General features: G+C 43.9%; 1 protein-coding gene across 3 annotated transcripts; it reads right to left on the bottom strand.

Moving 5' to 3' along the window:
• Positions 1 to 67: 67 nt before the first annotated feature.
• MYOT (myotilin) lies at positions 68 to 13,834 on the bottom strand. 3 transcript variants are annotated; one of them, XM_037398802.1, is made up of 10 exons: positions 13,668 to 13,834; positions 11,327 to 11,929; positions 9,046 to 9,196; positions 6,509 to 6,610; positions 4,412 to 4,461; positions 3,703 to 3,835; positions 2,351 to 2,558; positions 1,717 to 1,882; positions 1,080 to 1,213; positions 68 to 665 (listed from the first exon to the last, which is right to left on the bottom strand). In XM_037398802.1, the coding sequence occupies exons 2-10, from the start codon at positions 11,761 to 11,763 to the stop codon at positions 493 to 495; spliced, it is 1,554 nt and encodes a 517-aa protein (XP_037254699.1). In that variant the 5' UTR covers positions 11,764 to 11,929; positions 13,668 to 13,834; the 3' UTR covers positions 68 to 492. The 3 variants fall into 3 exon arrangements, with proteins under 3 accessions (XP_037254699.1, XP_037254701.1, XP_037254700.1); XM_037398804.1 differs by lacking the exon at positions 11,327 to 11,929; XM_037398803.1 differs by lacking the exons at positions 11,327 to 11,929; positions 13,668 to 13,834 and adding an exon at positions 9,688 to 9,800.
• Positions 13,835 to 14,014: the final 180 nt, after the last annotated feature.

Below are 14,014 nucleotides of genomic sequence, written 5' to 3'. Positions count from 1 at the left end.
CCAGGCTGCAGCTAATGCCAGACATCCATAAGCTGGTTTTAACAGATCAAGGAAGAGTCACAGCTGATGTTGGTTATTTAAAATTTTATTTACCTTAAATTTATTTTCATAAAAACACTCTAGTCTATTTGGTTTTAGTATTCAGACAGTACAGACTTCTGATACTATCAAGAGCGATATTAGAGAAGCAGTACAAACCAATCTACTTTAGCATGTAACCAAGCACAGGTGAAACCAAAACCACCCACACTTGTGAGAACTAATTAGCCTGCTTTCTTCGGCTTTATAGTTAAAATACAATACTCAGTAAATGGTTATAGTCACCAAACCATATAAATAAAACCTAACATAGTAAAATGGGAACAGCTGAATGTGCAAGAGTCAAAGTAAAAATATGTAGATGGGTATTTTGCTAATTAGAGCAATCACCAGTTAACTGCATCTATGCTGTAATTGTCTCTTACAGGTGTGAGTTTTCCTCTTCATTTCCAGTTAAAGTTCATCACTTTCATACAGTCCAGACTGCTCAGCCAAACGCTGAAACTCTCCTTCTGGTGAGAAAGCTTGTTTCACATCCAGTCCTCTTCCATTGAGTGCCAAATACTTGCTAAAAGTTGGTCGAACCCGTAACTGCTTTGGGGCTGGAATTGGCTTGTTTGCATGTGCTAGAAGAGAAAAATAGCCTTTTTCAGTGTTTCCCAGACCATGGAAAGACCCATGGTAGAGCAACCTAATTGCTTTTTATCTTCAACCAGCAAACCCTTAGGAAGAATTTAACAGATAAGCCCATATCTCAGACACCAGAGATTTATATTCACCCTCCTGCTTGGTATCAATCAAACTGTAGTCTTTAAACAGTGCAGACAAGTGGTGTGCAAAAAGATAGTGTGCAAAGACACATCACAGTGTCTTGGTATTCAACAAAAGAGTTTTTCCCCAGAGACTTTTTGTCTAGTTCTGTAGCTCTGGAAAGAAACCCTCCCAGTGGTCTAGGGTTCATTAGGTTAGTTTTGAGGGTCTGTTCTGACTCTCAAGTGCCAGTGGCAGTTTCAGTTGTGGCACCGTGATGTGGTACTTACTTGCAACCTCCAGCCTGGCATGGCACGTGGCCACACCTGCTCCATTGACAGCAGATACAGTGTACCAGCCAGCATCTTTCTTGTTTGCATTATGAATCAGGAGGCAAATCCTTCCAGTATTGTCATGTAACAAGCTGAAAAATGAAGGTGTTTACATGTTAAGTGCTTGGAAGGGGAAGGAAAGACGGCATTGAAATCAGAGTCAGTTTACATGCTGAGGAGCTGAGAAAGCCCTTGCAGGGCACTGCAAAATATTTAGACATAAAAACTGCATTTGTGTTACCAGTGATTCACATTATGATACCATTCAGGTGGCATCAAGGTCCTTCTGTAGCCCCAGAACCTCAGAGCATGATGAATGCATTGCACGTTTCAGTCCTAAAGTCATGCTTCTCTGTGTGCCTTGTAACTGCTGCTAGAATTCAGTGGCACCTGGTCACGGTTTTCTCTCTGTACCCTCAAAACAGGACTCTAAGCATCATGCTTGTCCAGCACATGTTCACCACGTGCCATAAAGGAGAGGCAGATCTAGCTTTCCAGCCTGCTGCTTTTAGAATCCAGCCAATTGAAATTTGACTTAACAAATACTGGTTATTTTTTTTCCAACACACCAATGGCCAACTCATTAGTAGGATACCTTATTCGATCTGTATTATATTGTACCATTTCGTTGTTTCTTTTCCAGTAAATCCGGGGTGTTGGGATAGCAGAGATCTGGCATTCGAGTCTGGCTGTATCTCCTTCAAAAACCTTTTTGCTTTGTGGCTTGAAGATGAAAGTTGGAGGTGTGTGATGTTCTTTTGCTAAATTAAAGAGGAAAGATAAGGAGAAGTTATTGTAAGTATTGAATGCTAATATCAGGCTTGGTTTTTAAGATTTCAGAATTCAGGAGGGCACACATTCCTTACTGCAACTCCTTAGGCTGCAGGCAATTCCCATAAGCATAAGGCTATACTAGACACAAGCTGCTTTAGAAGGAGAGTCAATCAACATATGTTATCAATCCTGGGAGATTAATAACTCCCAAATTCTGGACATCCCACTACTTCTAAATATCCTGCTAGAAGTGCTTTGAAGAAATATGGCCTCCCAGATGTATGTATTAAAATAGCCTTGGAAAAGGTAGGGTGTTTGTTATCGTTTGAGCCTGAATATCTGGCAATCTGCCTCTGCTTCTTATTTGTTTTATGTCCCAAACACATGGAGGAAGGTGTTAGATTGCTGAGAGTTTCCATATGTGGCCAGGTGATTATCAGTGCTCTCAGTCTTACCAATTACTTCCACTTTTACTGCGAAAGATGCTTCTCCTGCACGGTTGACAGCCACACATTCATATGTCCCTGCATCTGATGATTTGACTGCTTCAAAAATAAATGAGTGGAATCCCTTTTCTGACACTATCATTTTGTGGAACTGATCTTGATGAACCATCCTTCCATTCTGATACCACATCACGTCTGGAGTTGGCAGCCCACTAACCTGTGAAGGAAAGGAAAGCAGAGTTAAACAGCTTTGAGATAATAAAAGCCCTTCAGTGCTATAGGGAGTTTGATGCTGATAGGTGATCAAATCATGATCCTACTGCAAAATTTTACAGTCTTGCCTAGTTTTGAATATTAATGTGGTATTGCACAGAGAGGAAGGCTCATGAAATGCCATGGAAAGATGAGATTTAGCTACAAGACAGTAGATGCTGTTCCTGCAACCCCCTGTTGTTTCAATCTTGTTAGACAGTTTTGATTAAGTCAAAGATACTCATTGTGCGTTCATAGAGGGGGGAACGCACCCTTTTAGTCCCACAGCTAGCACTGTCAGCAGTACTGACATCCATGCTGTTTTGATAGTAATAAATATGTAAATAAACTGTCCTTCAGGCATGCTCCAGGTTGTCCATGACATTCAGAAGTTAAACAATTTGCAGCAAAATGGCTAAAAGTCATGCTTAAGTCGGCAAGAGTTTACTTAAGGAAAGAGATTGGATGTGATTAGGAAAACCCAAGCCAAACCACAATCATCAAACACCCTTTGCAGTGAAGCTGCATGTGCAGAATACCTAGGTTCTTCCTTACCCTAGGGTTGGTGCAATTGCCATGCAGTTTCAGGCCATACTGGCTTTTTTTTTTTTTTTTTTTGGTAATTAGGGCATTTCCTTGCCGGAATGTCTGCTCCAGCAAGGCTGCAGTTACCTCAGAGAAGACTCATTAAAGGCAGGCTAGTCCTAAACAGGCCATGTGTCCACTGAAGTCAGTGGAGTCCCAGTCCAAAGCACAAGGTTTCCTCCCAAAATGCCTTCTTTCAGCAGGGCCTTAATATTCATTCATCCCAATAAGGTCTAGAAAGTGTTCTGTGGTCATCCATATTTACTATATAGACATTTACCATTTAGCTTTAACCATATTCTCATGTAGCTAATTCTGTTTACATTTTCCAAGGGGAAACGGTGAAACATTTAGCCGTCTCCTATTTTTTGGTTTACAATGTGGGGAGACCCTGCACCATCTGCAGAGACCCTGAACCAGTGCTCTGGCTTATTAAAGTGCAAAGGTACTGCAGCTCAGAGACCTCTCTTTATGCCAGACACCCCACAAAGCTAATGGAACTGAAAGTGAAAGGCTGGTATTACTTTAAAGTCGAGCCTGCAGAATCTCCCCTCTTCAATAATCACGTCTTCAGGCACTTGTGTAAAACGTGGCTGAAAAAACTTTTCCTGGATTGAGTCATGTCCATGTTCATCTCCTCTTGAGGACGGCCTGCTCCTAAAAAGCAGACAGAAACAGTTAGTTGTGTAAAAGTTACTGTAGCACAAATGACATTGAAGCAACGATTGCAGGTAAAGTCCCTCAATGCATTTAGAAATCCAACACTACAGTTCTGGCTTGTTTTTCAGCTGTAAGGCACGGGTTTTGATCAGCCACTTATCTTGCTCAAGTTGTTCAATTCGACACAGAAGCACAACATACGAAACCTTCATCTTTGGCCTGATATCCAAAAGAATTTACAAGAGCAATGTAGGCCATGTTTCACCACGCTGTTTCATCATTTACAGTGTCAGACCTTGCTCTGACTAGAATTAATCTTCTAGGATACGAAGCATGTTTGCCCTAGGTAGGTGGGATCTTTATACCTCTAGTGTTATGCTTAGAATTGACTGGATTCACATCAGAGGCATCATCAACCATCCACAAGTGGTAGTGTTTTAATTGAAAGGAAGTGAATGAATTTAGTAATTACTACTTTACAAAAAGCAATAAGTAGTGAAGTAAAACTAACATTATATAGAAACATTTGAAATAAGGTCTTGAAGAGTAGCGCAGCAGAAGTTTATGCATTACCTTACGTGTGTTGTAGGAACCTGCAGCCTGATGTTTTCTGCATTCTGGTGCTTGGAAAGAGAAAGAAGAGAGATAACTGAGAGAGAAGGTTTCATCTATAAACTGAACAAAAAGCCATTTCGAGTTCATATACTGACTGCTGCTTAAAAGCAAATGGAATACTTCAGAAGTCATTGGGATGGGAGGTAAATGAACTTGCGTCAGGAGCTAATACACTGTTTTCACCCCAGGCTTTGCCATGATAGTAACAAGTACTATTAATAGAACAGCACAACTTCTCATCACTCTGCACAGGTGATAGGTGCAGCAGTTTTGTTTCACATACAAGGCTTTGGGCCAGCCAGTAACCTTTGTTAGAGAGGGTAGTACTACTGACAGTATCTAAAATGAGAACTAAGTACACAGTGTCCTTCCCTATAGCAGGAATAGAAGTGGAATGGCTGGCAAGAGCACTGTATTGTGCCCACTTAAATATGGTACCAATAGCAATGGACACATGCTGAGCTGGAAAATATTTTTCTTTCTAGATCACAGCACCAGCTAAGCTCACTGACAACTCCACAATCACATGAGTAAATCTGCTAAAGTACCTAGGATTGATTCCTGCTAGGAACTTGGATGTTTGGAAAATGCAGGCAGAATTTATTACCAGTGACTCATTTTAGCAATTGAGTCAGATAGAGGAAACATTATGTGGAAATTTCTGGGGTGTTTGCATCGAGCCATTATGATGCTTGTTCTGTGCTCTGTAGCCCAGTCCTGTGGAACATTTAAGCCTGGATTTAAACTTCAAGCACAGAAGCAGTCTTCAGTTCAGGGGAAGCATTACATGAATGAGAGTTTTGCTGGACTGAGTTCAATGATGAGTCCAAAGGCAACTGCTTGTATCTGCTCATTTACACAAGTTCTGTACAATTATTGTTTGACTTGTGAATTGACGCTGTAGTAATGAAGTTGATGATAATTCCAATGGTCTCTTATATAGACTGACTGTGTAGTTAAGTTCCTGAGGAATCAGGAGGCTGAATGAATCAGTGACTGCATTATTTAAAAGTAAGACTGCAATGGAAATAAGATCTCCCAAATCTAAGTCAATCTCTCCTTCCAATACTCCTTTTTATGCAGTATTTCATACACCCTGAAATATTACCAGTCATCCTGTTTTGACTGAATGTTTCCTTGTTCTCTGCAAAAGCTGCGGCTTCCCTTGCTTTCTGACATCCATAATGTTCCTTTCTTGCCTGCTGTTGTCAGGTGATTGTTGTGAAGAAATAGCTCAAATTGTGTATTCCTCCCTTGCTGTGATTTTAAGTGTCTCTTGTGTCAAAGTGTTTTGCTAACTGCACTTTGGAAGGTGCATGCCAGCCTGCTGGCTCTCTGCATGTGTGCAGCCAGAGGTATGTTTCCTTTGGCTGCACAGGAACCCAGTGCCACATCACAGATGTTTCCACTAACTTTGAACACAGAAGTGCCAAAAAGAGCTTTTAACTGACCTGAATAACCAATGAATGATGCAAGTCTCCAACTAGAATGCTTTTGAAAATGCCAGTAGTAATAGACTCTTGTCTATCAGCCTGTGGACTGCTAAAATAACTGCTTTGCCTTCTCTTAATGATCACAGGCCCCTGGAAGGGCTAAAACCCAACCGATCACACCCCAATGCCCTGACCTATGACAGTCAATGTCACTTGTTCCAAACAGTGACAGGTGTAAATCTTGCTGTCCTGGCCAAGTCTGAACTCAGGCTGTTGGGGCATGGGTACCTGTATCCCTCGCTGTGCTGCTCCCTGCCTGTCACAGGCAGGGTGTAATGTGCTGTGCAGCAGCTGTTGTAATTCCTCCCTGGAGAGGTCATTCCTACAGATCAGGCCCAGCAAGGGGATGGTGCTTAAATTCCACCCCACTGTGCCACCCCCCACCACCGAAAAAAACCCGACCCCAAATCCGTACTGTGCAGAGCTCTGCCAGTGAGAGCAGTGCCCTTCCCTCCCCTGCACTGAAACCAAATAACCCCCATCTCTCTTGCCCGTTCAGGTACAAGCAGGTCACAGCACAATCATGAGGGAGTCATTGTTCTAGAGACAGGTCCCCGTTTACCTGTGTGTTCTGCATGTTGTCTTCACTTTGTGTTTCCAGCACAGATGCAGCATTTACTGGTCCCAGCAGTCTACGAGCCATTCTTTCTTCATAAGTTAATCGCTTAAAGCAGAGTGGAGAGGAATTCTAGTCAGAAGTCCATTTACTATTCCAGATCAGCTTGTGAGAGCACATTAATATGCCACAAATTCAGGGTGTTGTCAATAAAAGCAGCGGCTGAATAGACACCATGTCTGTTTCAGAGGGTTTGCAGTCTGTGATGCCTACTGAAGTCATCCTCAATATATACAGTGCTGAAATGCATAAAAGATTAATCTGCCTGTTCATCAAAGCCTCCCTAATGCCATCTGTGGCCTTCCACTCCTCCTCTTTCTCCACTGGGATTATTTATGGGTAACTGATGGCATTATCTCAGAAGCCAGAGTAAGTCCCAGGGTACCTTTCTGTCAGTGCTGGGAAAACTTCCCAAGTCATTCAGCTGTGGATTTACTTCAGGAGCTAGAGGCATGATGGATGCTAGACTCCTAAAAAAGCAAGAGCCACACCAGCAGCAGACACAGCCAGAGAGGAGCACCACTACTCTGAAAGCCCAATGGAAGTTTATGCCAGCGCAATAGCCACCTTACAAAATGCTGCATGCTACCTTGAGAGGAGGCAAGAATGCATTTCAGTCATGTAACCTAAGTTCCTACAATATGGACGCAGCACACGGGGATAAATGTGAGCAGAGTTAAATTCAAGTTCTGTCAGTTGGGTTACTTCAGAAGTGTGTGTGAGTCCCCTGAGCACCAGAATATCTAACCCTTTGCTTCCCACAAAGTTTACCTTGGGTTTGGATTTTGTGGCGGGAGGACAAGCTCTGTGTACGGGACAAGTATGTGGCTACTTCTGGGTAGATGGGGGTTTGGGGAAGTGTGTGGGGCTTTTCTTTAGAAGAGAGCCAGAGACCTTTTGTAAAACCTGTGAGAGGAGAGCTGAATATCCCTGAGGTTGTTACAGCTGTATCAAGTGTGGTTGAGATTGGCTAGCTGGTTCAGATGTTGTTGGAGGACAAGGGGAAGAGGACAGAGTGGCCATTGCATAAGCCTTATTTTTAGCCTGGCTTCCTATGGGAAGAAAAGCCGGCTTGCAATGGCAAACTTTCTTACAGCACATAGGACATTCCTGTTAGGGACACATTAAGTCAGATTTGACCTAATGCAATTTTTCCTTCAATATTTAAAATTACACAAACCTGTTGTTCCCACTGATAGTAATGGAAAAACTCCTTTCTACTGCAGGGGAAAGAAGATTGAGACTATAAATACTGGGCTTTTACCAGTCTGTCTCCAGCCAGCAGGAAGATTCCCACATTAGAGACCTGCTTGCTCTAGCTTGCTGTAATGTGCTTCCCTACCGGTAAGCAATTTTTTCTCCCAGATTTGGATTTCTTGGTAGAGGGGATTGTATTTTGTCACTCTGCAGAATAAATAAGTACTGAGACTAAAAGACCTTCGTATAGGAGACAGACTTTATGATAAAAGCTAATGTAATTTCTTTGATTTGTTGTTGTTCATATAAAAAGAAATCAAAGAGGTTTACCAGATGTGGTGATGGTCTCTAGAATGAGCTTTCAAGTGTTAGTACTTCTCCATGTTTCTAGTGATTTGGGGTGGTTTATTAACCCCAGCATTGAAAGCCAGGGTGAAATTGTGTGTGGAGAACTGAGGGATTTTCCTTGGGTTTCTAGTTATCTGTGGATGTGATCTTCAGCAGGATCCCCAGCAGAGAGTTCAAGTTTGTACCTTGGCTCTAAACGTGTACTTTTCTCCCAACCCTAGCCTTGTTATTTGATTGCACAAATTCAAAGACACCGTGAATGGTGTGTGCTGGCCAAAAGGTAGGATAAGACAGAAAGGCAATAGCAGCTCAAAACCATCTTGCTGCATCAGATGGCTTTCAGAAATCAGTACGTCCCTTGCTGAAGTCACAGGAGATGCAGACGTTCAGTTGCCACAGTAGATGCCTACAGCCAGACTTACAGTGACTCTCTCGCCACACATTCAGGCCAGCTTTCATCATGCACTAGCCTTGTGCTGCTCTTCTTCTGGGAAGGGCCTTCTCAGAGCTGAGCTCAGCCTGGCCCACCAGTACCACTATTCACATTCTAATAGCAAAAATAGCTGTGAAGAGGGTGCTGGGAAACAAAGGGGCTGGATGTAAATCTTTCAGAACCACACCTTTTGCACCAGCCCTGAGCCGTGATTACAAATGGTGTCACTGTTGGAAGAGATATTTTTTTTGCGTTTCTAATGGAAAAATTCATCCACTTCACACTAAGAAAATATTCTAGTCATAAATGGCTCAAAGAATTCTTGCTGGGATTTGTTGCGGTTCTGAGTAAAGGTGTTTGGATAGTGTTGCTCCTGCATTTCCTTCTGCTTTCAGCTCAGTTTGGAGGCTCCAGCCTCTGGGGCGCTACAACTGGTCTCTGCACGCCTGCTTGCACTACTGAGAGTCAGAGCAAACTGGTTCTTTAGTCAGCAGGTTTCCCTTACCTGGTTGCCATTCTGGAGGAGGTTGTCTTTGCATCGGAGTTTCTTTTCCAAGTCCTGAATGAGGGCCTCTTTTGTTCCTCGCATTTCTTGGTCTGATGTCTTCTGCATAGAGTTGATGCTAGCTTGTTTGTTATACATTGGTTGTGAGTAACTACTCATGCAGGAAGAGAAAACAAAGTTATTCCTGTAGGCCTGCTTGACTGTTTGCTACAGCTTCATAGAATGTACACAAAAATGTGAACCTGCTACCTAGAAACCGTGGTACAAATGAACCCATAAAGCATTTGGGAGATAGATAGGCTAGGTGGTGTAATTGAGCATCAAAAACTTAAGGGGAAGCACCATAGTCTAGCCAAGTCATTGCATGTCCTCCCACAACGGTCCCAGCAGTTCGCTGTGGGTCGCAGTTCAGCATCCCTACACCCTGCAGTGGCCCTTGCCCTGACTCAGATGTGTGCAGTAAGGCCAGCAGTGTTTTGAGGGAGCCACTAACTCCACTGAGCAATGTGAGTCTGTCCGGGAGCAAGTTCTCCCTCAAAAACTGCATTCCTTTCAAATTTCAATTGTTAAAAAAGACCTGGGTGCCTCAAATCCAGGGCAAGATCACAGACTAAGTTGATTAGGTATCAACAAATAGCTTACTAGCTGTCCTCTTCTTGGCCCCAGAAAGTAACTTCATATAGCATTTCTGTCCAGATGTTCAATAGCCGAGCTTATCCCAAGCCAGGCTGGGTCTTTAGTTGCCCTTGCTGCAGCTCCCCACATAGCCTGCTCCTGTAATCCATAGTCAAGAGACACAATCAAGTCTTGGAGTTAGACAGTAGACTTTATTCTGAAAAACGCTAGGAGAAGAGAAGCATCCCTCAAAACGGGTTGCAAAGGTCTGCTAGAGGTCACAGCACTCTGCTGGCAGGATCTAACCTGGTTTATTACACGCAGTGGGGCCTCATATGCTGCAGTTGTGTTCAGCTATTATTTCTATTCAAAATCCTCTTCCTCCTGTTGCTTGGGAATTTGTTCTGCTGATTAGAATATGCTAGAAGGGTTATAATTCTGGTACATATTCCCAGCACTGCTTGGACTTAACTTGCCCAAGTTATAACTTTAAAAACTTTAATAATTTGCCCAACAGGTTAATATGTCTCATGTCCCCATTTGCCCATTTGTAGCATGATTAGGAAAGTAATTCCTTACTTCACAGGATATTGCATTTAAGAGCAGCTTATATGAAAAGCATAGTGAGGCACCAAAGCCCTTCGCTATGAAAACAAACAACGCCACGCTACATACACAAAGCAGAGTGGTTACTCCAGATGCTTCCCTAACCCACACACACTCCTTCCATACTTTAAGAAATGTTCCTGAGTGCCCCAGCTACCCCCTGTCTTACCTTTCTGCTTCCCACAGTGCTGTGATTCAGACAAACCCCAGAAACATTCAGGTTTCCTGAATACAAACTGACTCTTAAACCTGAATTTATATCCAAGCCAGCAGGACCCTCCTGCCCCTATCAGCTTTCTAATATCCTCAGCTGAGTATTTGAGGCATATTCTACACTGACTTTCCCCAGGACTTCCAGCTAATATTGGCAGGAATACAAGTTGGTGAGAAGGCAGAACCCAGCTCCCTTTGAGATCTCACTGACCTTGGGAGATATTTGGATTGCAGCCCAAAGGCAAAATGATATAATACATATTCAGGAAAGAATTTAGTCTTTGGTCCGAAGGGGTAAAAATTTCAGGTGGCTGCCTTTCTGTTAGTGCGTATAATTAACGAAAACAGTATTGTAGGTGAGTGTAGAGTCTCATCATGATGTGGAACCTGAAAAATACTGCTGAGACTTACTAAGAATCTTAAAGTTGCTTATATGTGGGAAATACTGCCTTCCCTCTGCCTCCCTGTTTGCTGAGAGAAATTAATTTGAGATGGGTGTCCATCTTCTGTTCTGAATACACTTAAATAAGAGATTTCCATCAAATCAAACTGAACTGTTCCAACTGACTGCAGAAACCCTGCACAACAGCCTGCGACATGACTGCTGTGCAGTGTAATTCCTGGTGGACACCCATCTCTCCCACACAGACACCAAGGGCAAGTGCTCAGCCTCCTAACCCGATTCATGCAGAGTCCTGCCTCAAACATCAGAAGTCAATGGGAATTGTACCATTGGCTTCGGCCAAGCAGGTTGTTTCACCGGACAGTTGGATTTGGGATGGTCAGTGCACAGGAGAGGCCAGGTCAGAGGAAAGCAAGGGGAGGTTAGAAGCCTGTATGTACTTACTGAGGTTCCATAGGAGAAGGAGTTTGGCTGTTATAGTCGGGCTGCGAGGGTAGCACTGAGCACAGGAATGCTGCGGGGGGTTGGTTAGGCATGGATATAAGCCGTTGCCCAGATGATGAGCTAGCAGGAGACTGTGCAGATGCAGGTGTGACGGGATATGTGGATTCCTTAGGGGCACTACAGGAAGGTGAGGAGAGTGTGATTGAAGAGCTCAGCGATGACGAGGAGGAGAATTTCTGCCCGCTTGGGTTACGAGGCTGTATTAGGATGGAGGACTGTTTGATTTGTCTGCTTGACTCTGTAGAGGCTGTGGGTCCAGGAGGCTGCTGTTGCCCTTGACACACATTCTTAGACTGGATAAAATGTTTTGGACGTTCGTAGTTAAACATGGTTGGTTGGCACATAGAGGAAACAGATGGGAAATTAGGGACACTCATAGGAGAGGTTTCACGGCTGTCCTGGGTTTTTGTTGGTGATAATTGGCTTTGGATAGGTGGCTGGTAAAAATTAGGTGGTAGGCCACGAAAGCTTTCTTGGCTGGGCTCCTGGATAGAATGGAACCCTTGCCTTGCAGAATAGAGGCTTTCTTGGTGTGGATTTTCCCTTAAGGAAGACAACACAGATAAAATAAGTTGTACGTCACCATTTGAATCACAAAAATACTGCGTTGTGAGCAGTCATTAGCAATCCAGAGTATGAAGTTCAGGCAACTGACAGTTAAAGCTTGAGCTTGAAGTAAAGACATTTAAGATTGATTAGAACTATTCCAGAGTGTATGAACATTTTGGGTGACAATAACAAGTCATGCACTCTATCAGACTCAGGTGCAGTGCTCACTGCAGCTACGTTATGTGTAAGAGCCCAGTAAATTCCGAAAGAAGTAGCAATTGGTTTATTGAGACGAGCCACCACCTGCATAAGTCTACAGATAACCGTAGATACTACTGCTAAGCAAGGTAATTTGCCACATATCATCTTAACTAAAGACCTCTGGATCCTGCAGTTTTGTGCCCTGTCAAAATACTAAATGCACTATTACTCAGAGAATTGGCTATTTGTGCCCAGAAATTCCTTACATCACAGGGAAGCATAAAACAGCTTCCACTTTCTTTTAAGCCTAAAATTAAACCTTTGAAACTAAGCATCCTGATTTCTTCTCTAATGGATTTTGAATTCAGAGCTTTTCATATCCAGTTGAGATTTGGGATTGGAGTGGCAAGGACTGTGCTTCTCCATTTGAAGTGATTTCCCAAGATTTGCTGTTAGGGCTAGTAATTGCCAGAGCGACATAGCTGCAGGATAAAGCAGGGCCAGCTGAGCTGCTCAGAGCTTCTGCATTTATTTTGCAGGTCCTTGATATCTAAACCAGGCTTTCCATCAGCTCAAACCCCAGGAAAGTTTCATTAGAGCGAACTGAGCAAGCTTGTTAAAACTGACAAGCAACTTCAGCTCCAGGATAAATAACTAACCCCCCAAAATAAACGTAAAGCTACTAATAAAAATTGAGAATATAAATCCACACAGTTACATGTGCTGGAAAAAATTGTAATCTTGCCCCACTGAGGTCAGCTGTTTTGCTGCTATATATACACAGTATATTGTATTCCTTTCATTGGAGAGCTCAAAGAAGGGCTCCAGGAGGTCATAAATTCCCCTGGGGAGGAAGATGAACCGAAGGCATTGCTCTCCTTTTAAAGATTCAAAGCTTTCATTTCCTAAAGGTAATTATCAATATTGGTTGTAAATTAGCTGTACATAAACAGAGGTTTTCTAGTAAAAAAATCCCTAACTTTTCCCTTGTCGTGCTCTTGGAATTTGAAGCTGGCTCAAATTTTTGGAGCACATCCACACTATGTTCTCACTCAGTGGTGCAGAAAACTCATTGAATCTTGGTTTTGTACCATTTTTATATCGCTGCCTGTGTACAGATTCATTCATTTTACCTACAGGCTGTGCTCAGAAGCCAGCATCTACTTTGCTTTCTAGAATACTGGACTTAAACCACGACACACTGCACAGATTCACTTGTCACTTTAGCAAGGGCTAAGTTATGTTTCCCTCCAATCATTCCACCATGATTGGGGTGAGAAAACTAAAATAAATCCAAAGAGACTTTTGACCATAGAAGACAAAAACAGTAAGTACTAACAGAGACACTCCGCTTTTTAAAAAAAAACGCTTTGTTCTTCCTTCGTTGCCTCCCACGCTACCTGTGACACACCTGACGGTGCGTTTCCACCTCCGCACCGCCCGGCGCCTTGCGGCCTCTCCTGCCGGCTCCCTCACCAGCCTCGGAGTACGAGGTGACGTGGAACCAAAACCCCCAAACGCAGCGCCTTACCTACAGCCTAGGAGTTGTCACCTGGGCTCTAACCAGTGCTTTGGGACGGGGCGGTCACTCCGTGACCCGGACTGGCATCGCAGCCCCGCTGCGTAGCGCTATAAGCGGCGCGGCGGGCAGGCGCTGCCAGCAGCTGCCCGGGCCCGGCCTGCCCCGGCCCGCACCGCTGTCACAATAAGAGTCTCCGCGGGCCCGGGCGGGGGGGACGCGGCATTTAAGGGCCGGACCCCTCGGTTTGGGCAGGTGCCCGCGGTCAGCAAATCACCCGCCTGGGCTGCGGCAAGGCCCGCCTGTCCCTGCCGCTGGGCTGGCCCCCGGTGCGGCTCCCCCCACCACGCCGCTCCGGG

This window comes from Falco rusticolus, chromosome 8 (assembly GCF_015220075.1).
Source record: "Falco rusticolus isolate bFalRus1 chromosome 8, bFalRus1.pri, whole genome shotgun sequence".
Lineage (NCBI taxonomy): Eukaryota > Metazoa > Chordata > Aves > Falconiformes > Falconidae > Falco > Falco rusticolus.
The sequence above is the reverse complement of the archived record's forward strand: the minus strand, read 5'-3'. Positions and strand labels throughout refer to the sequence as shown.